The following is a 25,825-nucleotide window of genomic DNA, read 5'->3' as shown; positions in this document are numbered from 1 at the left end:
TGTGTCTTAATTATTAAGCATTTTATACTTGGTCATTTTTTGGTGTGTTCATATACTAATACTCTCACCAATTATGCTTGTATGGTGCCAATTAATCTGATGTTTTAACAATCTACGTTTGTAAACTAGCACAACCTGCTTATACTCTGGATTTCCACCCTCAACTTATTGATTTTTTTTTCATATATTGCCAATTTCCTTTTTACAAAACAGAACATTGGCTGTGCAAAGTGATGTACATCTGTTATGCTTTAACGATTAGGATTTTTTGGACAAAGTTAATAGTATAGTTGCAAAGGTGCAAGACTTGCATGTTGAATTGGGCACTCTGTTCAGTTGTAGGACCAGGTATTTAAAGCTTGATATCGAAGGCAGTAGCCACAGAATGATTATGACGAAAAATGCCGGCATCATGGAGTCTGCCATTAATAACACACTCAGCCCCAATAGTCAAACTTGTTCTTCCGCACTGATACCTCTCCTCCATTTCTTTGCCTTGGTTCTACATGTTCTCAATCATCTTTCATCACAGCTGTGAAGTTGATAACAGGCACTGGCCTGGACCTCCAATTAACACTCCACATCATCAATGCGTTTGTTTTGCTTCAGTCTCTATCGACCACCTGTGGTACATCAGTTGACACACCTGATACTTCACAACCAGGAATGGTCATTTCTATCGGTGTAGGGCATTTTCTGTAAAAATGTAATTAATACTACAGTTTTCCAATGCAATTTTACTAACCTGAAGATTTTAATTGTAGGCAGCAATCTTTCTGTGAATTAAGATAACATGCGCCCAAGAAGAGATCTGTATGGTCTTCTATTTTGCCTTTAATATACCTTTTAATTTATTGTACTTGTTTTCTGTATGTACATCCTGCTAAATATGGTAAGTAAATCCTGTGTGGCTTGTACAACAAAATTATTTAAAGTCATTTTTTGCTAAAATTTAATTGCGGAACTGACTAAATGGACATATTTGATTATGAAGTAACACGTTATTTGCACAGTGGCGCAGTGTTAGATTTGCTGCCTTACAGAGCAAGAGACCTGGGTTCGATCCTGACTATGGGTACCGTCTGTACGGAGATTGTATTTTCTGCCTGTGACCACGTGGGTTTTCTTCCACATTCCAGAGACATGTAGGTTAATTGGCTTTGGTAAAAGTTGTCCCTAGTGTTGAGTATAGTGCTAGTGTACAGGGTGATCACTGGTCGGCATGGACTTGGTGGGCCGAAAGGTCTGTTTCGACACTATCTCTGAAGTCTAAATAGAAGAGAAAGTAAATAGAAGTAAAATCTAAAGTTGACATGAATTTGGGAGAATTATTAAAGTGTTTGTTTTGCAGGTGTGGAGGTTGACAAGTCATGGCTTAATCCACTCATTCACTAATGAACATGCCAAGCAGTCGATCTTTCGCAACATTGGCACAGGGATTGTGCAGCTGGAAATCCGGCCAACTAATCGCATCTTTTCCTGTGGAGCCGATGGAACTTTGAAGACGAGAGTTTTGCCGGATTATTTTAATATTCCGACTGGAGTATTTGACATCTTGTAGTTTACTGGGCTTATTCTGGTTTCTGGTTATTCTAAAACATGGGCAACTCGCATATAGTGTGGGAATGCGTAAGCTGTCATTTAGACTGCTTGATGTTTGGGAATGAGATCCCCGGTTCGGCATTTAGCAGAACTCTTCTATTAGCATCGGATCTTGGAAGGCTTGAAATACATGTGAAGAGAGTCATTTAAAGAAATATAGTGTGGCTTTGTGGTATAAAGGCTTAAGAATCCATATAAAAACCCATAGGACAGACATGCATGAACTGTATTATCACTTAAAAGCAATGCAGTTGCAGGTTGTTGGTTGTGCACTGTGAACACAATGCAGAATTTTTAGTGTACTCTAAGTGATGGACATTAAAATTATGTGCCCATAGCTAAAATCCATCTGCACTGAGGAAAACTATGTCATAATTTATTGGAAAATCCCATGTGTAATGATGGCGTGAATTGATTTCTAGGATTTAAATTAATTATTTTGTCATCTTTGAAAGAATTTTCAGCATTAACACTGAGGCAGATAAATAATCTTAACTGAAGGTTGCAATGCAAAAATGGTATCCAATATCATTCAGATGTATAGTTTAATTTGTCAGTTTATAGATATTTTTTAATTTAATCACTCAAGTTAAATCTATTGAATGAAACATTAATGCCTTTATTGCACACTTCTTAAACCTTTTTGAGACTGTTGTCCTTATTGCAAACTATTCATCATGATATTGTGTAGTACAGTCTAATTATAGCATTGTATATCTATACTTGAAAAGCAAGGAAATGAGATGGTATTTTTGTTCATTTTGAATTAGCATTATTGTTAGTATATCCGTTGAATCTGAACATTGCACTATAATATAAAGTATGATATGACAATATTTGTATTTAAAATTAATTTAAAATTGGAAGTCCTATTATGTGTAAAAGATTGGATTTCCTTGGATGAATGTCTGGCTAACAGGCCCAACACTTTATGTAACATTCTGATATTTAAGTTATTTTATTCTGTGAATTAAGATAACATGCGACCAAGAGCTCTGTATGGTCTTCTATTTTGCCTGTAATATACCTTTTAATTTATTGTACTTGTTTTCTGAATGTACATCCTGCTAAACATGGTAAGTAAATCCTGAGGACCATAAGACAGTATTTGGCACATTGTCTGTGAAGTTGTCTTCTCATATTTTGTGTCTGTGTTCTGTACCAAATTCATTGCATTTCTGTGTGGACTGAGCAAAGTATGGACTTTACATCTCCCGCTTGAAACTATACCCAAAATAGTTGTGCGTCCCAGTCTTTGTAAGTCAAATAAATTTTTAATGTGTGTAGCTAACTGTCTGGTATATCATCTTTTCATTATTGGAAAATCTGAGTCTATAGCTATATATGATCTCCAGAACCTGGCACTAGAATGGAAGCTTAGGTTTTGTGGCAGTTGCCCCTTTGTTCATTCGGACTGGAAGCACCGAGTCTCCAAGGCTGTTAAATCGCGAGGATAATCTCCTTGTTCACAGCTTAATGATGTGAAGTTGAAGAGCAATTTGTCATGAGTGACTCTTCAGTTTCATCACAATTAGCAAGAGCCACCACATAACAGCAAGACCATGTGGTGTGACACAGCGGGGCTTCTCTGGGCCTTCTGACCAAATCTAAGATCAATTTCATGAGCAATCTGTCGTAATAACACTTGCAGTAGGACTTGTTTTGACTCATTAAAACTAAAAACTCATTCCAGAGATCTGTCTTGGATTTGGGAAGTGGTGGAGAGAGATACTCTCCATGCAGAGGACCCAAAAACATTGTGTGCAGTGGAGGTCATGTGAGATGGTAATCCTACAAGACCATAAAACATAGGAGCAGAATAAGGCCAATCGGCTCATCAAGTTTAATCCTGCATATCTACTGTGTATAATTCTAGTTGTGCAATGTCCCATGTTTAAAAAAAAAAAAGCATATCGCCACTATTCTAACCTATTCCAAATAAATACCATGATCATAAATTATCTGATATCAACATATACATCCAGGAACCATGTTTGAAATGGTAGTTAAGAAAAATACTTTACTAATCCCTTATCAAGCAGCATCATACAGCTGTTACACTAACCGATAGTTGATCCATTGAACATTTTATTAACCACTGATATAAACAGCATTAATCACATAATGTTGAATTATAGAACATTAAAAGGTGTAAAAGTGACAATTAACAATTTGTACATGGTGCTGAAATATTAAAAATGTTAGATATTTTGTGCAAATGTCAAAAATATTTAAACATTGTATTATTATGGCATTAGGGAAAATTATTTACCTTGTGAAAATCTCCTTAGTAGCTACGCCAGTTAACACGTGCACAAATTATTGCAATCGCCTGCATTTATTCAGCTGGTAAAAACTGTAGACCATACGTTCTTAAGTAGCCATTTTCCCATGTATGCACTTGATGATCATGTGGATTGTATGATATCATTGTAAGCATATCATTTGATGATCTTAAATCAAAATTTACATCAAGTTGCTTTTCTTTCAACAAATCAAATGCAAAAACTACTTTGGAGTCGGTGGTGTCTGTGAGGTAGAGAATGCTACGTGCAATGAATGCATTTCCTGCCTTTGATTTGGGGTAAGTGGTGTTAATATTCTGAATTATGGCAAATGATTTTTCATCGCTCTCAATCTGGCCAACCACAATGTTTTCGTCGTGACTAGAAGCATAGATTATCCAAAGCCCACTTTTGTCTGCAGATAAATCAAAATAAGTCTTTGCGTTTTGAAAGAGATAGTTGCGATTGTTGTGCAAAGCATTGTCCATTTTCATACGTTGGACCCGTTTCCCATCCAGAGGAAATCTAAACCAAACATCAGGAAACGTAAGTACAATTGCATGCTTCACCATTATTTTCTGAAATCTTTGTGCAAGTTGAAGTCGTACAGCACGGAAACAGGTCCCACCTTCCCGCATTTGGCCCTTATCCCTCTAAAGCTTTCCTATCCAACTACCTATCCAAATGTCTTTTAAATGTTGGGGGTTTTTTTTCTTTCTTTTCCCCAAACTTCCATCAGCTCTTCTGGTGAATAAAGACTAACCACATGTATTAAAGAATCATACGGTGCCAGAGATCCTGGTTCATTCCTGACCAACCATGCTCTCTGTGGAGTTTGTATGTTCTCTCTGTGACATGTGGGTTTTCTCCGGGTGCTCAAGTTTCCACCCACATTTCAATCACGTGCGGGTTTGTAGATTAATTGGCTTCTGTAACACTTGCCCTTAGTGTGTAATATGCAACAGCGATATAACAGAAATAGTGTATGGGTGATCAGTGGATCTGATGGGTTGAAGGGCCCGTCTCTAAACTGTAATTTGTACTGACAATAGAACAATGAAGTTCCTACTTGCTGCTTAACTGGCTCCTTAATGCAATAACAGATAAATATAATAATCAATAATTCCATAAATTAATAACCACAATAATGCATCTCTTTAAAGGCAGCAGGCCATAGGGATCCAGACAACAATGAACACATTTACTGATCATTTAGAAACAAGGAATGGCAGATGATGGTTTACAAAAAAAAAGACAAAAGTGCTGGAGTAACTCAACTGGTCAGGCAGCATCTCTGGAGAGCATGGATATGTGACATTTGGTATTGGGGCCCTTTAGATTGAGGTGGCTTTTTGGATCAGGACCCCTAATGTAGAAGCTTAGTTCAGTCTGAAGAAGGATCTTAACTTGAAATGTCACCTATCCATGTTCTCCGAAGATGCTGCTAATCATTGTTATTCCAGCATTTTGTCTTTTTACTGCTCATTTTGTGTTCTGTTTTAGAAAATTACAATGAAGTGCACTCACTTTATAATATTATCTGATCCTCCTTTGTGATAATAAATGGAGCCGTTGTACACCGCATGTCCACAGCCATGGAAGAAGTATGGCAATGTTATTGTTTTGAAGTTACTTCCATTCTTGAGTGCTTCTAAATTTTCATACTCCTTTATTGTCAGTCCTAGAAATAAAATGTCAAAATGCCTTGATGATGGTGTTCAAAGTAAAGTGCATGTAAAACCAAAATATCTGCAAGTAGCAAGAGCATCAAAGACTATAAGATATCTACTGTGTACAACTTATAAACCAAAATACAAAGTGCTGGAGGAACTCAGCCGGTCTGGCAGAATCTGTGGAGAGAACGGTCAGACAACATTTTGGGTTGGGACCCTTCTTCAGAATAACTTCCTGCAGTAGTTTATATTTTGCTCAAAATTCCAGTATCTGCAGTTTCTTTTGCGTCCTCTATCTTACAAAAACCAAGGTGTACAGGCAGGATGGAGAAGAGTTCCAAAATTGTGGAGACAAAAAATAAGGTAACTGGTTCTGTCTTCACTAAGGAAGAGGAGGGAGGGACCGAAGGAAATCCACATTAGTCAGGAAATGGTGTTAGGTAAACTGTTTGGACTGAAGGCAGATAAATCCCCAGGGCATGTTAGTCTGCATCCCAGAGTAGTCAAGGTGGCCCTAGAAATTGTGCATGCATTGGTGATCTTTTTCCAATGTTCTATAGACTCTGGATCAGTTCCTGTGGACTGGAAGGTAGCTAATGTAACCCACTTTTTAAAAAGGAGGGAGAGCGAAAACTGAATTACAGGCCAGTTAGCCTGACATTGGTAGTGGGGAAAATGCTTGTCGATTATTAAAAATGTAATAACAGCGCATTTGGAAAGCAGTGACAGGATCAATCAAAGTCAGCATGGATTTATGAAGGAGAAATCATGCTTGACTAATCTGGAATTTTTTGAGGATGTAACAAGTAGAATCGATAAGGGAGAGCCAGTTGGTGTTGAGTCGAGACATTTCGGGTCAAGAATGTGTCTGAAGAAGGGTCGTGACCCGAAACATCACCCATTCCTTCTCCAGAGATGCCACCTGTCCTGCTGCACCACTCCAGTATGTTGTGCCTACTAACAGTACAATGTCAGACTGAAGCCAATCACTGAATCAGTTGCACCTCAACAAAGGAATGTTATTCATTCCAACTTTACAAAGAAAAATAGGTTCATTCTTAGAGAGGGGTTGAGTTGAGGGCTGGTGTGACTGTATAGTGAGGATTGGTACAAGCCCAAGGCCTTTGGTCAACAGAGGCCCGGAATTAGTGCTTGGGACATCCTTGGTACCTATGAACTGTCGGTTGCTGACTGGGGAAGTGTTTATTCAGCAAAGTATTGAGAACTATAAATTAACTTTATTCTTAACTGAAAGTTGTCCTCTGAATGCCTGATTTTGGATGATCAGCCATGATTATATTGAATGGCAGTGCTGGCTCAGTGGGACGAAAGGCCTACTTCTTCTGAATGCAACCGTGCACAGTGAAAAGCAAATATACAACCAACCTGAGAAGTGCTCAACAATCCAAATCTGTTCACTATGTTTCACCGCGTGGTCTTTCATCCATGCTCCAAATGTGTTTTCTATCTTTGTCACATTGTTAGGGTCATCCACTGATTTGATGACACGTCCTATTAAGAGATGTTGCCCAAATGTTAATGCAAAAGTATCACAATCCAATACCATAAATAAGGCCAGAATGGAGGGGAACTCGTACCAGCTTTCTTTGTAAACGAGCTCTGTATTTTCTGCGCAGACGTCCTTCTGATTAAAGTATCATCGTTCGGTTCAGCATCGGCTTTACCTAAATTTGAACACAATCGTGTCAAGGTCGTATCAAACATTGCGTTGTAGCGGCACCAAACATGGTGAATAAACAGTTGGTTTATTCAGGTGTTACATGTAAGTTTGGTCCACTAACGTTATTGTCATTGCTGCTGTAGCTGAGCGAGGGTGTTGTCTCGAGCTCAGCTACCTGTTGACTGGGTGATCTCAAGGTGAGATATGCTAATGTAGCAGGCCACTCCCCTTAGCCCCTGACGTGACGTGACGGCCTTCGTAACTACTGACGAGGGTTCGACCATAAGTGGTCTGTGTATCAGCTGACGCCACAGGGCGCCACATTCCCATGGGAGGTCCAAATTCAAAGGTCCATTACCGTGGCTGACCAGGTTCTGCTGTTTTCGGGACTTCCCTCTGGAACCTGGAGGACCAGGGGGTCCAGCTGGGCCCGGAGACCCTGGTTGTCCAGGCGGACCGGGGGGGCCTCTCTGACCTGACGGAGAAAGAGACACACAGAGAAATGTAAATCTATCAGAAACAGTTCACTGACAGTCATGGTGCTGTACAGCACAGAAAGTGGCCCTTCAGCCCACCTTGTCCATGCCGACCATGTTGGTGTACTAGGCTGGTCCCATTAGTGTGCAATTGGCCAAAATCTCTCTAAACCCTTCCTATCCACAGTGAAAAGCAAATATATAACAAACCTAAGAATTGCTCAACATTGTATCTGTACAAATGCCTTTTAAAAGTCGTAATTGGTAAAGCTTCTAGAGCATCCTCTGGTAGCTCGTTCCAGATGCAGACTACCCTCTGGTTGCCTGAGATCCCTCTTAAATCTCTCACCCCTCATCTTAAGTGTATGCCCTGTGTGGCATCTTGGTCAGTATGGACGAGCTGGGCCAAAGGGCCTGTTTCTGTGCTATAGGACCGTATAGAAACATCATGGTTACCTTCTAAGATGATCTCATTATGAGGTTCTCCTTTCTCGCCTTTTGGTCCAGGAACACCCATAGGACCAGGTAACCCATCTGACCCAGGTGGGCCGGGCTCTCCTGTGTCACCCTTGGGTCCTGCCTCTCCTTGCTCCCCTCTCGGTCCAGGGGAGGCTGCGAATTGAAGAAGAGATCTGGCTTGAATGTGAATTCTAATCAGTTGATTACTTCATAATAGAAACAAGCAGTTATGGATATATAAAATACGACTAAGAGCAGAAAGTGCTGGAGTAATTCAACGGGCCAGGCAGTACCTCTGGAGATAATGGATAGGTGAAGATTTGGGACGGGATCCTTCAGTCTTTAACGTTGTCTATCCATGTCCTCCAGAGATGCTGCCTGGACTTCTTGGTTTTGTGGTCCTCCAAAATATTCCAAATGGAATTTAAACTGGAGGTGGTGGAGGGAGGACTTAAGCCAGAAAGGGTTTTTGGGAAGAAAGAGCTACCCTAGTTGAGTTATTCCTGCACTTTGTGCTTTTGCTCAAGATTTCAGCATCTGCATTTCCTTACATTTACATAAAATAAGACCATCTGCCTGTAGAATCCACACTTGCCACCTGGAGATAACTTTCCGTACTATGGGTTGGCACCGGCTGGAGAAAATGTTCCACCTTATTCCTTGGTCTCATTTTTATCGTCAATAATAATCAGTTTCAAGAGTCAAGAGCATTTTATTGTAATATGTCCCAAAACATTGCAATGAAATACAATCCATAAAATTGTGAGAGGTATAGATGGAGTAAACAGTTGTGGAAATATCAAAGCCAGAGGGATTGGCATTAAGGCCAAATTTAAAGGTGATTTTTTGGAAAAAAAAATTTAGATTTTAACGGGAAGTTTATTTTTCCACGCCAAGGGTGGTGAGTGTCTGGAACATGCTGCCAGGGTTGGTGGTGGCGGCAGATACAACAGTAATGTTTAAGAGACTTATAGATAGGCAGATGTATATGTAAGTTATGGGGGATATGGATCATGTGTAGGCAGAGGAGATTAGTTCAACTTGGCATTATGTTCAGCACAGACATTGTGGTTCCTGCACTGTTCTATGTTCCATGTTTATTACAACTGAAGAGGGTGATGATTCTGTGGAGGAATTCCGAAACGTAAAACACCGTCTACCTTTCCGAGCTCGCTTGCCTTCCTTCCCAGGTGGTCCAGGAAGTCCAATGAGTCCATCTGAACCATTCAATCCAGGTGGACCATCCAAACCAGGGGGGCCTACAGACACAGATCAATGCATCAGTCCAAAATCAATGGAGGGGAAAATAATTGTCAGAATTCTTTGAGGTTTGAAAGGAGAGTATTGATGAACTTACCTGGAGATCCAACTGGTCCCGGTGGCCCTGTATAATTTGGGGGGGGGGGGGAAAGAAAGAGATTACAGCATGTGTTAAATGTGAGAATATCATGGTTACCGTTTAATTGTAGGGAAGGTGGCGAAGGATGGGGAATATCTCTGTTTAGGAAGGAACTATAGATGCTGGTTTACACTGAAGATGGACACAAAATACTGGAGTAACTCGGTTCAGGCAGCAGCTCTGGAGAAAAGGACTAGCTGACGATTTGGGTCAAGACCCTTCTTCATAATGAAGATGAGTCCCGACCCGAAACGTCACCTATCCCTCTTCCCACAGAGCTGCTGCCTGACCCGCTGAGTTACTCCAGCATTTTATGTTTATCTCTGGAGATGATCTCTGGTGGGGTGAGAACAGGGTTGTCCTGGGGCAAAACGGATACAATTGCAGCTTTTTAAAAAGCCTTTGGACACACAAATGGACAGGCTTGGAGGGATATGGGCCAAATGCCAACATATATGCCAACTTGCTTGGAAAGGGCAAGGTGAGCTGAAGGGTCCGTTTCTGTCCTGTTTGGCCTAATGACTTTATAAACTCATCTGATCAATGAGGGGGGTGCAGCCATGGAGATGAAAATGGTTGGTTTCTGCACAAAAGCTTTGAAATAGAGGCACTTGGAGGCTGAGAACAGATGAGAGAATGCAAGAGTGGTGGGGTGGGAGGTGGACCTTGAACTTGCCCAGCAGGTCAGGCAGCGCTGATAGGGAAGGATAGAAACCGAGACTTTATCGCAGGGAGTGTTTTGGCTCATTCTAATGTGAATGGAAAACGCTGCAGAATTCAACAATGATCCCTCAAGCTGCAACATGCCCAGGCATTGTTTCTCATGCTTTATGACAGCTCTCGTTATAACGGCGCGGGAGTCTGCATGGAGGTGCGAGGAGAAGTGGGATGGGGAATTAAAGCGGCAAGACTCGGGAAACTCTGGAGACACGAGAAACTGCAGGTGGCAGTTTACAAAACAAAAGTGCACAGCACTGGAGTAATTTAGCGTACAGGCATCAAGAACCAAAGGGCATAAGTTTAAGGTGAGAAAGGGAAAAAGGAGCCTAAATGGCAACTTTTTCACTCAGAAGTGGTGGGTATATGGAATGAACTGCCAGAGGAGGTAGATAAGGCAGGTACAATAACAACTTGGACAGGTACATGGACAGGAAAGGTATAGAGGGGTATGGGCCAAACACAGTGAAGTGGAACTAGCTTGGGTGTGGCATTTTGATCGCATGAATCACTTGGGTTGAAGGGCCTGTTTCTGTGCTGCATGACTCTTAACATGACCCCTCGCGATTTAAGAGAACAACATTCAAATATAGATTCTAGGTCATTGATATTTGACCTCCCAAATTCAGCAGAATGTCAAATAACAAATGGAACATTGATACAGTTTTTTGCAACTTCAGTTCATCCTCACGCATCCATTTTCCCATACGGGCAACAACCTTTCGAAATATCCTTCGCGCACATTTTTTTTCCCCCAGATTGTGATTGCTGTCCCAATTCCCAATGCTGCCATTAAATTACACTGTACAAATATCCAATTCTTTTTCACAAGCAGAATAAATGAAACATATTAAATTATAGGGTCTCTGTAAATTGCCCCTAGTGTGGAGGGAGTGACTGTGAATATGGGATAACATAAAACTAGTGTGAACAAATGATGGATGGGCAGCATGGACTCAGTGGGCCGAAGGACCTGTTTCCCTGCTGCATCTTTCATCAATCGATCAATTATCTCCAAACATCTCCATTTCCCCAGAAGCATTTCCATACTGCCTGTCCCACTGAGTTACTCCAGCATTTTGTGTCTCCCTTCGATTTAAACCGCATCTGCAGTTCTTTCCTATGCATTTCCATGATGAATACTATATTAAAAAATATATAATTGGAATAGCCATTGCTAGCCGTACAGTTTATCAGAGCTTCCGTGCATCCGTGTTGTTTACAGCAAGCTATGGAATAGCACATCAGCCAAGTCCCAATAACATTGACTTGCAATCTTGCAGGTTGCTACGGTAACCCTCACACAGTCTCATTCATGCTCACACACTACCCGGCCAATTTATGTGTAGTCCACAAGCAGCCTCGGAAACAACTCGCTAAACTTAATTAGTATTAACACATTCTAAAATTAAATCGATTACGTCACAAATCCTGGGAACGACACATCACGTTCGTAGCCATGAGGAGCAGCTTACAGATAAGAAACGTTTAATATTCAATTTTTCAGTCTGATATCTCATGCAAAGTGGGGAACGTTTCAGAAACATACCTGTCAAGCATATCCCCTTTGTGCTGTTGCACAAGTCCACTAAGATTCGAACCTGTGGAAAAATGTAACCATGGTTATATTAAAAATGTCCCAAAAAATGTACATTATTTATTTGTCATGGCATGAGGGGGGTAGACACTGCCCGGTCCATCTCGTTCAATGGCACTGACCATTGAGGGGATCTACAGGATCTACCCACCATTGACGGGATCTACAGGATCCACCCACCATTGAGGGGATCTACAGGATCTACCCACCATTGAGGGATCTACGGTAGGCGCTGCCTCAAATAAAGGCAGCCGATATCACCACAAACCCACATCGCCCTGGCCACGCTCTCATCTCGCCATTACCATAAGAAGGACGATACAGGAGCTGGACAACCAAGACCTCCAGGTTCAAGAGTAGTTTCTTCTCAGCAACCATCAGGTTCTTGAACACTGCACAACACTAACCTCAACAATTGTGATCTACCATGGACTTTGGTCTGGTTTTACAATGGAGTTTGGATTTGTGCTATTATGGTGAGTGACAATTAATTTAACATATTATTGATTATTAAACATTTATCTGTGTGTTCTTGAGTTAATGGGCCTGTAACGCAGCAGCCAGTAAGAGTTTATTTGCTCCATTGCCGGAACATATGACAATTAAACACTCTTGAGTAGCTCCCCCCCATCAATAAAGTAGATTATCTGAAGCTCATGTCATAGAAGCAGAATTAGGCCATTCGGTCCATCAAGTTTACTCTACCATTCACGTGCTTTCTCCCATACCTTTTGGCACCCTCGCTAATCAAAAACCTGTCAATCTCCACTTAAAAAGTACCCAACGATTTGGCCTCCACAGCTGTCTGTCGCAATGAATTCCACAGATTCACCACCCTCTGACTAAAGATATTCCTCCAAATTTCCGTTGTAAAGGTAAGTCCTTTTATTCTGTGATCTTTTAAGCTCCTGAATATTTAAGGGATCTTTGTGCAGACGTAAATGTATTTGACTTTGAAGCAATTAGCCACATTCTAAGGAGGCATTTCATTTTATCATTCTGCTTTTGAATATATCAAAGGCAAACAGGACAAGAGTTTCCTTGCCACCTCTCCAGTTTTCTCGGCATGATTACCCTGACATCTGCATTTCATTTATATTCTCCATTTTCCAGTTGTTGGTGTGCCGTAGGTGCTGGAGTCACAGCTAGTAACTCGTGGAGTTGGGTCCCGCCCACTGTAGGTGATGGCTCCTGGATGCAATGTGCATCACTTCCTTTAGTTCAGTGACCACCAATACTCTGCGATAGCCCGTACCTGCCAGGAGATCTTTGTGCAGTAAGATCTGTCTAATTTTTTATGGAAGTGGAACAAAGTTCAAATTTTTGGTGACTAACTAAAAAAAAAAAAAACTTTTTTTTTAAATCCCTCTCTTCCCTCTGCTCCACCTGATGTGCACCCATTTCTTGTCCAATCCAACCCACCCTTTCCCTTCCCCTCCCTCCCCCCATTTTCTTCTACCAACATCCCTTCCTCCAGCTTCACAATCACTCCTCCTTATCACACGTCTTGTCTTTTCATCTCTGGCCTCTGACTGTCCAGCAATGTGTTAGTCGGCAGGGATCTCGCTGGGACCAGCAACAGGTGACTGAGTAAGAGAGTGAAGTTGACCCCGATCTGAAGAGGAGAAGAGTTCACTTGTAGGACCATTCGTGACCCACCTCCCGAAGAAGCTCCCGGGAAAAAACTATGGTCCCTAAGTCTGAGGTTGATCTGGTTCCCAGACAAGATACTTAGAAGCAGACAGCAAAGGTAAGGCCACTCGTGTAAAGGATTGGCTTGTGATGGGAACTAATTCAATGATAATGTTCAAACAGGATTGGACACAATACTGGATCTGTATCATGACCATTAAATAATTGACTGAGAGATTCAGATTATTTGACAAAAGATGAGAGGCGATGAGAACATAACCCCCCGCCCACCTCTCTTGTACGTTCTTTAAATAAACTTAACAATTGTGAGATTTTATACTTTCAGTTTACTTATTATTTTCATAAGCTTTTTAAAATATTTGGAATGTTTCTGAATGTCAGAAGCATTCGGTCTTTTGTCAGTTTTGTTGAGCCAGCTAAACAGGGGATATGTTAAGCCAGGTTTCAGTTTTGACGTAAATCCTCTGAAATAACTCTCGGCCTGTTTCCGCACTGTATCTCTGAAGTCGAAAGACTATTTAATCGATTCAGGGTCACTGTTGCTCCAAATAGCTGTTTCTAATTCCAGATTTATCAATTGAATCAGTTAATTTGAATTCCCCAACTAATTAGTTGGGGTTATGTTCTCATCGCCTTTCATCTTTTGTCAAATAATCTGAATCTTTCAGTCAATTATTTAATGGTCATGATACAGATCCAGTATTGTGTCCAATCCTGTTTGAACATTATCATTGAATTAGTTCCCACCAAACGTTCATGTAATATGGTCCTAATCACAGTACCTTGCTTCTTCATGTGGTTCCTTTAGCAGTCGCACAAACTGTGCATATTCTGCCAATCTGAATCATCTCCCCCTGTTGATAGATGCTCCTCTTCCAATCTGGGAAACTTCTGTCCCGCTGAGTTACTCCAGCATTTTGTGTCTAGCTTCGATTTAAACCAGCATCTGCAGTTCCTTCCTACACATTTTGTCCGCTCCACTGCGAAATCTCCTCAAGATATGTCTACTTTGAAAAAGTTCTCCTCCTCTCCAGGACGAGAGTTCAGCAGCATCCTCTCTCATTGCTCCCCCTTTGTGACATTTTATCTCTGTTCCACACTCTCCCCTGATATCTGTCTGAAGAAGGGTCTCGACCCAAAACGTCACCCATTCCTTCTCTCCAGAGATGCTGCCGAGTCACTCCAGCATTTTGTGTCTATCTTCGATGTAAACCAACATCTGTAGTTCTTTCCTACACAAACTCTGTAGGAGTTCCTCTATCTCCTTCCTCTCCCTGTTCAATGATGAACACCATTGGCCTCCGACAGATGAAGCTAACTCTGACCTTCAAGGTCTTGACCTCCTTCTTACATTGTCATGCTTTGCCTTAGACGATAATACATCCTTGAATAAAGCTGAAGGTACCACACTTCACAACTCAAAGGGGTCCAGCATAGAAGGGGCAGGTAGGTCGGCATGGAAGAGTTTAGTTTAGTTTAGTGGCACAGCGTGGAAACAAGCCGTGGACCATCGATCACCTGTTATCCAAGTTATCAAAATTTTGCATCCTACACACTAGGACGTAACAGAAGCCAATTAATCTACAAACCTGCCCGTCTTTGGAATGTGGAAAAAAACCGGAGCACCCGGAGAAAACCCACACGGTCACAGGGAGAATGTGCAAACTCCACACAGGCAGCACCTGAAGTCAGGATTGAAACCAGGTGTCTGGTGCTGTGAGGCAGCAACTCTATCACTGCACCACTGGGCCAAAGGACATGTTTCTGTGCTGTAGCATTCGATGACTCTCGTGAATTATCTAGTTAAATTCCGTCTCTAACCCAAGTTGTATTATTCATGGGAACTGTCATACTTGCTCCTCAATAAACCGTTTGTTTTGCTCAGGCAGTTTTCCTGCCAACTATTTGATGTATTATTTTGACTTGTTCTTTGTTTAGAAATGCAAGATTTAATACTTGCCAGTTGCAATGGTTTGAACAGTTTAAGTGGGCATAATCTTCACTAGGTACATTGAGAGTATATATTGAACTAAAACCTGATGAATTGCCTTGACGGGGAACAATCTTTTCCATTCCCTTTATAGTGATTTACATGCACTTGAGGAACTTTTGAGAATAATTTATTTGTTGTAAACCATACTGCACTTCAAAGTATTCTCAGTTGGAATCGAACTTCCTAAGTTGAGTCTAGGTTAGAGGTACATGGAAACAGGCTCTTCGGCGAACCAAGTCCATGCTGGCCATTGATCACCAGTTCGCAGTAGTTCTATATGATCCTACTTTCACATCCACTCACTACACACTAGGGGCAATATACACGGCTTGTACTCGCTAGAATTCAGAAGATTGAGGGGGGATCTTATTGAAACTTACAAAATTCTTAAGGGGTTGGACAGGCTAGATGCAGGAAGATTATTGGAGATCTACAGAGTTTGTGTAGGAAAGAACTACAGATGTTGGGGAAGTCCAGAACTAGGGGTCACAGTTTAAGGATCACAGAGGGAAGTCTTTTAGGACCGAGATGAGAAAATCATTTTTTACACAGAGAGTGATGAATCTGTGGAACTCTCTGCCACAGAAGGTAGTTGAGGCCAGTTCGTTGGCTATATTTAAGAGGGAGTTAGATGTGGCCCTTGTGGCTAAAGGGATCAAGGGGGTATGGAGAGAAGGCAGGTACAGGATACTTAGTTGGATGATCAGCCATGATCATATTGAATGGCGGTGCAGGCTCGAAGGGCCGAATGGCCTACTCCTGCACCTATTTTCTATCTTTCTATACACAGGTTAATGAACCTACAAATCCGCACGTGTTTGGGATATGGGCGGAAACAGGACTAGTGGCGCCGTTGTAGAGTTGCTGCTTCACAACGCCAGAGACCCAGGTTCGATCCTGACCTCGGGTTATCCCTGTCGATTTCCTCCGGGTCCTCCGATTTCCTCCCACATCCCAAAGCAGTGTGATTTGTGGGTTAATTGACCTCTGTAAATAGCCCCCTAGCGTGTAGTAGGGAGTGAGAAAATCATACAACATAGAGCTAGTGTGAATGGGTGATCGATGGTCAGCGTGGAGTCGATGGGCCGATGGGCCTGCTGCCATATTGTATCTCTAAACTAAACTAAATTAAATTATCCAGTCAGTTGTTGCCGCAATGTTCCTGAAAGTCACCAAGAATTCTCAGGGGAATATCAGAGTGTACAGCCAAACAACTATGTCAACTTATAATGTTTTTAAGAAGGAACTGTGCAGATGCTGGAAAATCAAAGGTACACAAAAAAGCTGGCGAAACTCAGCGGGTGCAGCAGCATCTATGGAGCGAAGGAAATAGGCAACGTTTCGTCCCGAAACGTTGCCTATTTCCTTCGCTCCATAGATGCTGCTGCACCCGCTCAATGTCAACTTATAACCTTGTTTACACACTGATGAGCAATAACACGACGAATAATTAGTGCTGATTAGTAAGGGGGTCAAAGGTTACGGGGAGAAGGCAGGAGAATGGGGTTGAGAAAGAAAGATAGATGAGCCATATTTGAATGGGGGGGGGCAGACTTGATGGGCCGAACGGCCTAATTCAGCTCCTGGGTCTAGTGTAGTTGATCATTGTCTTGGATGGTGTGGCTCCCTCCAATGTTGGCACACGGGGGTGTGGAACCAATACAATCTTGGGTCACTAAATCACCCATATTAATGAATTAGTTAACATCGATTAAGCCAATGATATTCACCTGCTTTATCCATTACATTCCTTCTACAATAAAGTTAGGAGCGGGCATGTCCATCAATTGTTTCGCACAGTGGAGATGCAAAAAAAAACCCTGCAGATGCTGGAAATGTGAGCAAGATACAATGTGAGCAAGTACTGGAGGGGCTCAGGGGGTCAGGCAGCATCTGTGGAGGATCCCATTTTGGTTTTCTATTCTTCTATTCACAGTGCATCAGAAAATGAATCATTCCACCTCTGTGCATCAATACCTGGACAACAATACCTGCATCAATACCTGGGGGGACCTGATAGAGGTCTTTAAAATGATGAGAGGGATGATGATTGGCTTTTCTTTGAGAATAGGGAAGATTCAAACAAGAGGACATGACATCAGAATTAAGGGACAGAAGTTTAGGGGTAATATGAGGGGGAACTTCTTTACGCAGAGAGTGGTGGCGGTGTGGAATGAGCTCCCAGTGGAAGTGGTGGAGGCAGGTTCATTGGTATCATTTAAAAATAAATTGGATAGGCATATGGATGAGAAGGGAATGGAGGGTTATGGTACGAGTGCAGGCAGGTGGGACTAAGGGGAAATAAATTTGTTCGGCATGGACTTGGAGGGCCGAGATGGCCTGTTTCCGTGCTGTGATTGTTATATGGTTAACATTCAGGTAAGAGGAAGTGATATTTGCTTCACACAAGTAACACAAGCAAAGAACACATCCAATAGAGTGAGCTTGCTCCCTCCCCTTGACCATTAGCTATAGGAGCCGAGCAAGGCCACTCGGCCCATCGAGTTTGCTCTGTCATTCAATCGTGGCTGATCTATTTTTCCCTCTCAACCCCATTCTCCTGCCTTCTTCTTCTTTCGTGTGGCGTGCACAGCCTAAAGTTGTTGGACAACTTGTTCTATTTGATCTTCCGTTTGTGCACGTCGAGTTGATTGCATTAGTCGAAACAGGATGGACCACGTGAAGGTTGCAATCTTCCACCCCCTCCTGCCTTCACCCCATCACCTTTATAACCTTTGACATGCAACACTAACACTAACCCTTAGGATGAATAATATGCTCAAGGGATTCATTGTTGACCAGAAAGCAAACTGGATCAGCAGATGACAAGAACAGTTCATAGTCTTTAGATTTGCATCATCAACTAGACGGAGATCTTTCACTCCACAAGTCCGTGCCAAATTACAGAGCATTCCCATCAGTTCATTCACCCGCCATTCCCTATTCTTTCCTCACTGAGCAATTAGTGTAGTTGAGATAGGCTGAAGCAGGCCCTTCAGCCCATCGTGTCCATGCTGACCAACAATCACCCGTACACTAGATTTATCCTACACTCTGTGTAGAAAAGCCAATTAACCCAGCGTATGCAGTTTCTTTATCGCAGAGAGTTCATTGTGCTCTCCGTCACTGCATTCAATTGGTATTTAAACAGCGCAGAGGCTTTCATCCCAACTTCTTCATCAATAGCCAATTATTGAGTTCAATGAATTAACCGCATTCTAGAATAAAGTCTGAGCGTGGTTGACAAGAAGCCCCCAAACTCTTGTAAACTCTGTTCATTTCACCGATGAACCTCACAGAAGGAAGCATCTCTGATTCCTGGCTCTGACCACCTAATATGTGACTTCAATCCCACACCAGTTGCCCTCTGAGATGACCACACATACCATTCCGTTCAAGGGCGAATAGGGATGGACATCAAATGCTGGGGTGGCCAGTAAACGCCCACATTTCATGAACAGAGTGAAACATTCTTATCTTGGTGAGGCGGCACTCTGGTTACTGTGTTAGTTTTGGTCCATGCTATAGATGCCATTTAAGCTGGGCGATATGCGAGGATGTTGCCAGGTCTCTCAGCCCTGAGCTATAGGGAGAGGTTGGGCAGGCTAAGACTTTATTCCTTGGAGCGCAGAAGGCTGAGAGATGTATAAAATGATGAGGCCAATAGATATGGTGAATGCACAGTCTATTTTCCCCAGGGTTTGGGAATCAGGAATGAGAGGCCATTTGTTTAAGGTGAGAGGGGAAACTTTTTTACATGCGTTGAACGAACTGCCAGAGGAGGTAATTGAGGCAGCTACAACAACCACAGTTAAAAGACATTTGGACAGGTACATGGATAGGAAAGGTTTAGAGGGATATGGGCCAAATGCAGGCAAATGGGACTAGTATAGACGAGGCACTTCGCTTGGCATGGACCAGTTGGGCCGAAGGGCCTGTTTCTGTGCTGTACCACTCTACGATACTATTTACTAACTTGACCATCCAACCTTTATTCTTCATATCCTAGGATGTGACTAGGATTCCAGTCGGAAGTTTTCTTAAAGTATTTTATGCCCTGTTCTCTTCAATCTAATTCGAACTGGGAGTCAGAATTTAAACTCTAATCCCTCAGTTAAAATGATGGAGGTGCCCCAGGGGCACAAAGGTGGAGGGGCGAGGAGAGGGACTTCGGCTCACTGGTCGACCAAGCAAGGCGATGGCTGGAGGCCCTGCAACAGCCTGGGGGGTTGCCTAGATCGGACAGCGTTCGCTCGTAAGGCCAAGACTACTAGCTTTGAAAATGGCACCACTGCCTGGCGCCTCTTGCATTCGGGCTCAGTGGACTATTTCTGTACACTTTGCTAATCGGGGATTGTGCTTGCATGTGGTAATACTCTACTGGACTCTATGCAAGAAAATTATTTCACTGTGTGTTTGAAACCAGGAGACTTTTGTGTTAAAGTGTATGAAGGAACTGCCGATGCTGGTTTACACTGAAGATAGACACAAATTAGCGCAGTAACTCAGCAGGGCAGGCAGCAACTCTGGAGAGAAGGGATGGATGGCGTTTCGGGTCCAGACCCTTCTTCAGGCTGAGAGTCAGGGGAGAGGTATGGAAGGGTAAGGTGTGAAAACACAGATCAAAGGGGACGATGATCCAGGAACTAGGGGTCACAGTTTAAGGATAAGAGGGAAGTATTTTCGGACCGAGATGAGAAAATCATTTTTTACACAGAGAGTGGTGAATCTATGGAATTCTCTGCCACAGAAGGTAGTTGAGGCCACAGTTCATTGGCGATATTTAAGAGGGAGTTAGATGTGGCCCTTGTGGCTAAAGGGAGCAGGGGGTATGGAGAAAAGGCAGGGATGGGATACTGAGTTGGATGATCAGCCATGATCATATCGAATGGCGGTGCAGGCTCGAAGGGCCAAATGGCCTACTCCTGCACCTATTTTCTATGTTTCTATGATCAAAGAAATGTAGAACGGTACATTGTTAGCCGGGGGGAAGGTGACAACGAGGCATTCATTAATTCCTTTGTTTGAGAGGGTGCTGCAACTTGCTGTGCTTACCGGGATCATTGAATAAGTCATCATCATGATGCTGTCCTCAGCTTCTCCCTGGGTCCCGGAGTTGTGATGGCTTCGCCTATTCCGGTTCTTCTGCTCAGCCAGTTCACGGGCATCCTGCGTTAGACTCGAGATAAGCTCCAGGGACCAGGTCCCGGACAGTTCCTCCAGGCGACTCTCCAACGCATCCATCTGCGACCTGAGGTTGCCGGACTGTAGGAAGAGGTAGACCAGTCCGCCACAGTTCAACAGGGTGACCAAGAGTGTGCCCGAGACCAGCACCTTGCCACTTACTGAACCGCCCTTGTCGCCCTGCAGAGTCATCCCTCCTGCAGCCTCTGGGCAAGGAGAGGGAGAGGGTGACCTGAACCCCAGGCAGCTGAAACCCTCTGAGCCGAGAGCTGATGAGCTCAACCAGTGCTTCTGGCCACGTTAGACTGGCACCTACTTTATATGCAGCTGCGCGCTCTCTGGCCAGTGTCGTGCGGGTGGAGGCTGTGTCTGAGCTGAGTTGCAAGCACTTCATTCATCCCTGAGTCACAGGCATGCCATTCAGTGCCCAGTCCCTGGCCCACTCCCCATAGTCTGCAGGGCAGGCAGCCCGCCCTCTCTTGCCACTGATGTACTCTGCTTCACAACTGGGAGCGTTAAAGATTCTGCTCCTCCAAGCATAATATTCCCAAGTGCCTTGCACTGCCTGCCTGCCTGCGCCCCTCATATTGTACTCTTGAGAAGATACTACAATAATCCCCTCGATGTCCTGTGAAACTGACCACAGGCATTTATTCCCCTGTTGAGATCATTTGCAAGTAAATCAAAATACAGCAGATACTGTAGATAGAGATGCTGCCTGACTGTTGAGTTACCCCAGCACTTTGTGTCAATCTTTGGTATGTACCGGCATCTGCAGGTCAGGTCAGGGGGAGTACCCCCCCCCCCCCTCCTCCCCACCACCTGGACCATGTCCATGTAATCCCATGCTACCTGCTCCATGGTTGGACAGTCGGCGACTAAACAGTCTCCCCCACCTGGGCCAAAAACAAGACATGTCAAAGGGTGGATGAGCTCCTAGCGAGCCAATGGCCATCCATGCTGCAGTAGAAGGTGCATAGCATTGTAAGGCACCGTGCCCGTTGATGTTTTCAATGATGGTGATGATGGTGATGATGATGATGATGGTGATGGTGGTGATGATGGTGATGATGATGATGGTGGTGATGATGTTGATGATGATGATGAGCATCTGCTGTTCCCTTCTACACAACATACAGCAGATATTGGAAATCATTAATAACTTTCAACTCATCGTCATACTCGTACAGCATGGAGACAGGCCCCAACAAGATGTCTCATTTACGATAGCCCCATTTACCCATGTTTGACCCACATCCCTCTAAACGTTTTCTATCCATTTCAAATGTATTTTACATTAGTTTAGATGAGAGATACAGCGCGGAAACAGGCCCTTCGGCCCACCGGGTCCGCGCCGACCAGCGATCCCCGCACAGTAACACCATCCTACACACACTCGGGACAATTTACATTTACACCAAGCCAATTAACTTACAAACCTACACGTCTTTGGAGTTTGAAAGGAAACCGCAGATCTCAGGGAAAACCCACGCAGGTCACGGGGAGAACGTGCAAACTCCATACAGGCAGCAGCACCTATAGTCGGGATCGAACCCGGGTCTCCGACGCTGCAAGCGCTGTAATGCAGCAACTCTACCGCTGTGCCACCATATTGTTATAGTAGCTGCCTCAATTACTTCCTTTGGCAGCTCGTTCCATATACCCACCACCGGAAAAAGTTGCTTCTCAGATTCCTATTAAATCTTTCCCCTCTCACCTTAAACCTATGTCCTCGAGTTCTTGATACCCAGACTGTGTATCCATCCTCTCAATTCCTCCCATGATCTTAAGCGCATGTATAAGATCACCCCTCAGCCTTCTGCACACCAAGGAATAGTCCTAGCCTGCCCAACCTCTCCCTAGAGACCACCGCCTCGAGTTCTGGCAATATCCTCATAAACCTTCTCTGCTCTCGGCATGGTGACCAAAACGGAACATGGTGCTCCAAGTGTGGCCTCAACAATATCTTGTAACAACTGTAACATAAACAACTGTAACATAACATGCTAACCTCTATACCCGATTCCATGACTGATAAAGGCCAACGTGCGAAAAGCCTTTGGCCACCAGCCTATCCACCTATGCTGCCACTAGCTCAAAGAATTGTTTGTTACTTAAAGAAGCGTTGCTATGGACCAGCGCCTTTCAATTCGTTAAATAATTAATAAAAATAATTAAAATAAAGTAATAATATATATATTTTAGAGCGGCACGGTGGCGCAGCGGTAGAGTTGCTGCCTTACAGTGCCAGAGACCCGGGTTTGATCCTGATCACGGGTGCTGTCTGTATGCATTTTGTTCTATCAGTGACCGTGTCAATTTTCTCCAGGTGCTCCACTTTCCTCCCACACATGCAGATGTGTAAGATAATTGGCTTCGGTAAGTTGTAAAATTGTCCCTAGAGTCTGTAGTTTAGTGTCCAGGGTAATCCTGGTCGGTGCGGACTCGGTGCAGCGAAGGGTCTGTTTCCACGTTGTATCTCTAAAATCTAAAGCCTAAACATTCATTTTACTCAAATGTGAACCTTGAGTCGTCAATGGGTGTAATGATACACCGATAAAGGTTGTATATTAAGTTCATTTTTGAAAGGTATTTCTCGTGAAACCACATGAAAGGAGCTTCCCTTAGTTGCTTAAACCCTATTTGAATGTGGCGGTGTGAGCAGGCTAAAGGTTAGGACTAGAGTTGGCACTTGTCGTAAGTAGACACAATATTATGTGCAGACAGGGATTTCTTGGTGAAAATTTCACCAGACTAAACTGTACAAGAAGCAGAAATATAATTGCATAGAGATGTTAATGGATCTATCCTGAACTTTGTTCATAAAGATAAAGGAACTCGCTAAAAAAAATCAAAGCGTTTGATGACGGAGAAGGTTGGCAGTCCAAGGTAAAGCAACAGTCTGTCCTAAACCAAGGAGGAAACATTTGGTGTGTGTCTAAGGGTCACTCAGATATTGTTCCATTCAACAAGGCATGTAAAGGCAATGCTGAAATGAAAACATCTCTTGAAAAGAAAATGAACTGAAATCCTGAAGTAGTGTTGAGGAGAACCCTGGAGTATTAAGATGCATACAGCATGGAAACTGGCCCTTCAGCCCAACATGTCCATGCTGGCCAAAATACAGCATCTTTTGCACTTCCCTCTTCTCCCCTCTCCCGCCGAGAAGAAGGTACCAAAGCTGGAAAGCATGTACTACCAGACATAGGACCAGCTTCCTCTGTCATCAGACCATTGAACGGTCCTTCCTTAAGCTAAGATATTGTCCGATTCACCTCCACCCCACTGTTGACATTGGACGATGACTGTGGAACTGATGCATTACAATGCTGAGAACTATATTCTGCTTTCCATATCTCCCCCTCTGCTCTACCGATTGTATTTGAGTTTGACGATAGTATTCACGTATAGTATATATAACCATATAACCATATAACAATTACAGCACGGAAACAGGCCATCTCGGCCCTACAAGTCCATGCCGAACAAATTTTTTTCCCCTTAGTCCCACCTGCCTGCACTCGTACCATAACCCTCCATTCCCTTCTCATCCATATGCCTATCCAATTCATTTTTAAATATGATATGTGATCAGTTTGAAGGAGTGTCTAAAACTGCTGTATGTCTAAAACTCAAACTCAAAGATCATTTCACCTGCCGTGTTCCGTGTGTTTAAAAGTACCTTAAACCATTTGAGGCAGGCTGAACCGTATCCTTCATCTCGGCATCCATTGTGTCATTATTTTAATCACCATTGAAATTAGATTCATATGCCTAGTGGACATCTTTCTCTTTGTGATTCCATTAAATGAAAGTTGTTGGATAACTGAATTACAGCTTGGTACCGAGAGGGATTGAAGTGCATTTGAATAATTGTGCCTTAAGGTGCAAATGAATGGCATTCTTGCTTTGAAAAGAGTGAAGTGCAATGGAGAAGCAATTAGTGTAATGAGATGTGGCTCCAGCACCATGTTTGTGCCTCGAGTGGGAAAATATCATGTGATACCTCGATGAAGAAAATCATAGGTACTCTGGGAGAGCACGGTGGCGCAGCGGTAGAGTTACTGCCTCACAGCACCAGAGATCCGGGTTCGATCCTGACCACGGGTGCTGTCTGAAACAGTCTCACTGTGACCACTTGGGTTTTCTCAGGGTGCTCTGGTTTCCTTTCATATCTCTAAACTAAACTAAAGTAAACTGAACTCATAAGATAATGTTGAAAGCTAATAGAAATTATACTGCCTAAGCTCACTTGCACTCCTTTTCAGCTATCTGGAAAAAAACCCAGTCTTTCTGCCTAGGGTACACAAAAATGCTGGAGAAATTCAGCGGGTGAGGCAGCATCTATGGAGCGAAGAAAATAGGCGACGAGAGAGAGAGGGAGAGGGAGAGAGAGTGATGAACTCACCATCTTCTGACTGCGAGGTGAGACTGCTTCCTATTGAGTCAGAGTCCACACCGCAGAATACTTTACCCTTTGCATTCCTTGCCAGCGTCGTTCAGGAATTGTTCAACAGTGGGTTGTTTTGCAACCATGAATGCATGTTGAATAGGTCACTGCCCACACAGGCTGAAACCTTTCGTATATACTCGCCTCGAGTCCAAAAGCTGCTTTGTATTATTTGCTAAAATAAATAAAAGTGCCATTAATTGTGAAGCCCTTTCATGTTAAACTGTGAATAATCCACTGGTCTTGTGCTCGAGGAAGAATGCCTGGGAAATTGGGGACCTTTGGCCTCTTGGACTGTGAACACTTGGCTTGAACGAGGATAAGGAAGGTTTGCAGGGATGTGGGCCAAAGGCGGGCAAATAAGTCTAGCTTAGATGGGGCATCTTGGAGGGCATGGACGAGATGGGCCGAAGGGCCTGTTTCCGTGCTGTGTGACTATGACACAAATCACAACCGTGTTTGAAATCCAGGAGAATGGGAGGGAGAGATAGATCAGCCATGACTAAATGGCGGAGTAGACTTGATGGGCGGGATGTCCTAATTCTACTCCTCTCACTAATGATCCTATGAAGACGTCCTGTTAACGCCTTCACACATACAGCATCACCTGCACGAAAATATATTGTTTCTTGTAATAATAAAAATATATTGCTTCC

At 43.2% G+C, this 25,825-nt stretch overlaps 2 protein-coding genes across 10 annotated transcripts in view; one reads left to right on the top strand and one right to left on the bottom strand.

Annotated features, from left to right (window-relative positions):
* dmxl2 (Dmx-like 2) overlaps nucleotides 1–2,888 on the top strand; it is a 93,098-nt gene extending 90,210 nt beyond the window's left edge. For all 8 annotated transcript variants that reach the window (XM_055661120.1, XM_055661117.1, XM_055661119.1 and 5 more), the window contains one exon: nucleotides 1,352–2,888. In XM_055661120.1, the coding sequence (XP_055517095.1) occupies nucleotides 1,352–1,561 (210 nt within the window). In that variant the 3' untranslated portion in view covers nucleotides 1,562–2,888. The remainder of the gene's footprint in view (nucleotides 1–1,351) is intronic.
* A 785-nt stretch (nucleotides 2,889–3,673) lies between these two features.
* gldn (gliomedin) lies at nucleotides 3,674–25,825 on the bottom strand. 2 transcript variants are annotated; one of them, XM_055661125.1, is made up of 11 exons: nucleotides 25,128–25,825; nucleotides 20,591–20,800; nucleotides 11,842–11,893; nucleotides 9,534–9,560; nucleotides 9,337–9,435; nucleotides 8,174–8,329; nucleotides 7,600–7,716; nucleotides 7,159–7,245; nucleotides 6,947–7,072; nucleotides 5,415–5,568; nucleotides 3,674–4,412 (listed from the first exon to the last, which is right to left on the bottom strand). In XM_055661125.1, the coding sequence occupies exons 1-11, from the start codon at nucleotides 25,128–25,130 to the stop codon at nucleotides 3,941–3,943; spliced, it is 1,503 nt and encodes a 500-aa protein (XP_055517100.1). In that variant the 5' UTR covers nucleotides 25,131–25,825; the 3' UTR covers nucleotides 3,674–3,940. The 2 variants fall into 2 exon arrangements, with proteins under 2 accessions (XP_055517100.1, XP_055517098.1); XM_055661123.1 differs by lacking the exon at nucleotides 25,128–25,825 and having other exon boundaries at nucleotides 20,591–21,482.

Source organism: Leucoraja erinacea, chromosome 33 (genome assembly GCF_028641065.1).
Source record: "Leucoraja erinacea ecotype New England chromosome 33, Leri_hhj_1, whole genome shotgun sequence".
Lineage (NCBI taxonomy): Eukaryota > Metazoa > Chordata > Chondrichthyes > Rajiformes > Rajidae > Leucoraja > Leucoraja erinaceus.
This window is presented reverse-complemented; position numbering and strand designations above follow the sequence as displayed.

Coding starts and splice junctions, on each gene's coding strand:
- gldn (XM_055661123.1), bottom strand. CDS start 20,911: ATGACTCTGCAGGGCGACAAGGGCGGTTCAGTAAGTGGCAAGGTGCTG. Junction 7,246..7,599: donor GCAGAACCTGGTCAGCCACG/GTAATGGACCTT, acceptor GTTCAAATTTAG/GTAAAGCCGATGCTGAACCG. Junction 4,413..5,414: donor GGATCAGATAATATTATAAA/GTGAGTGCACTT, acceptor TGTTTGGTTTAG/ATTTCCTCTGGATGGGAAAC.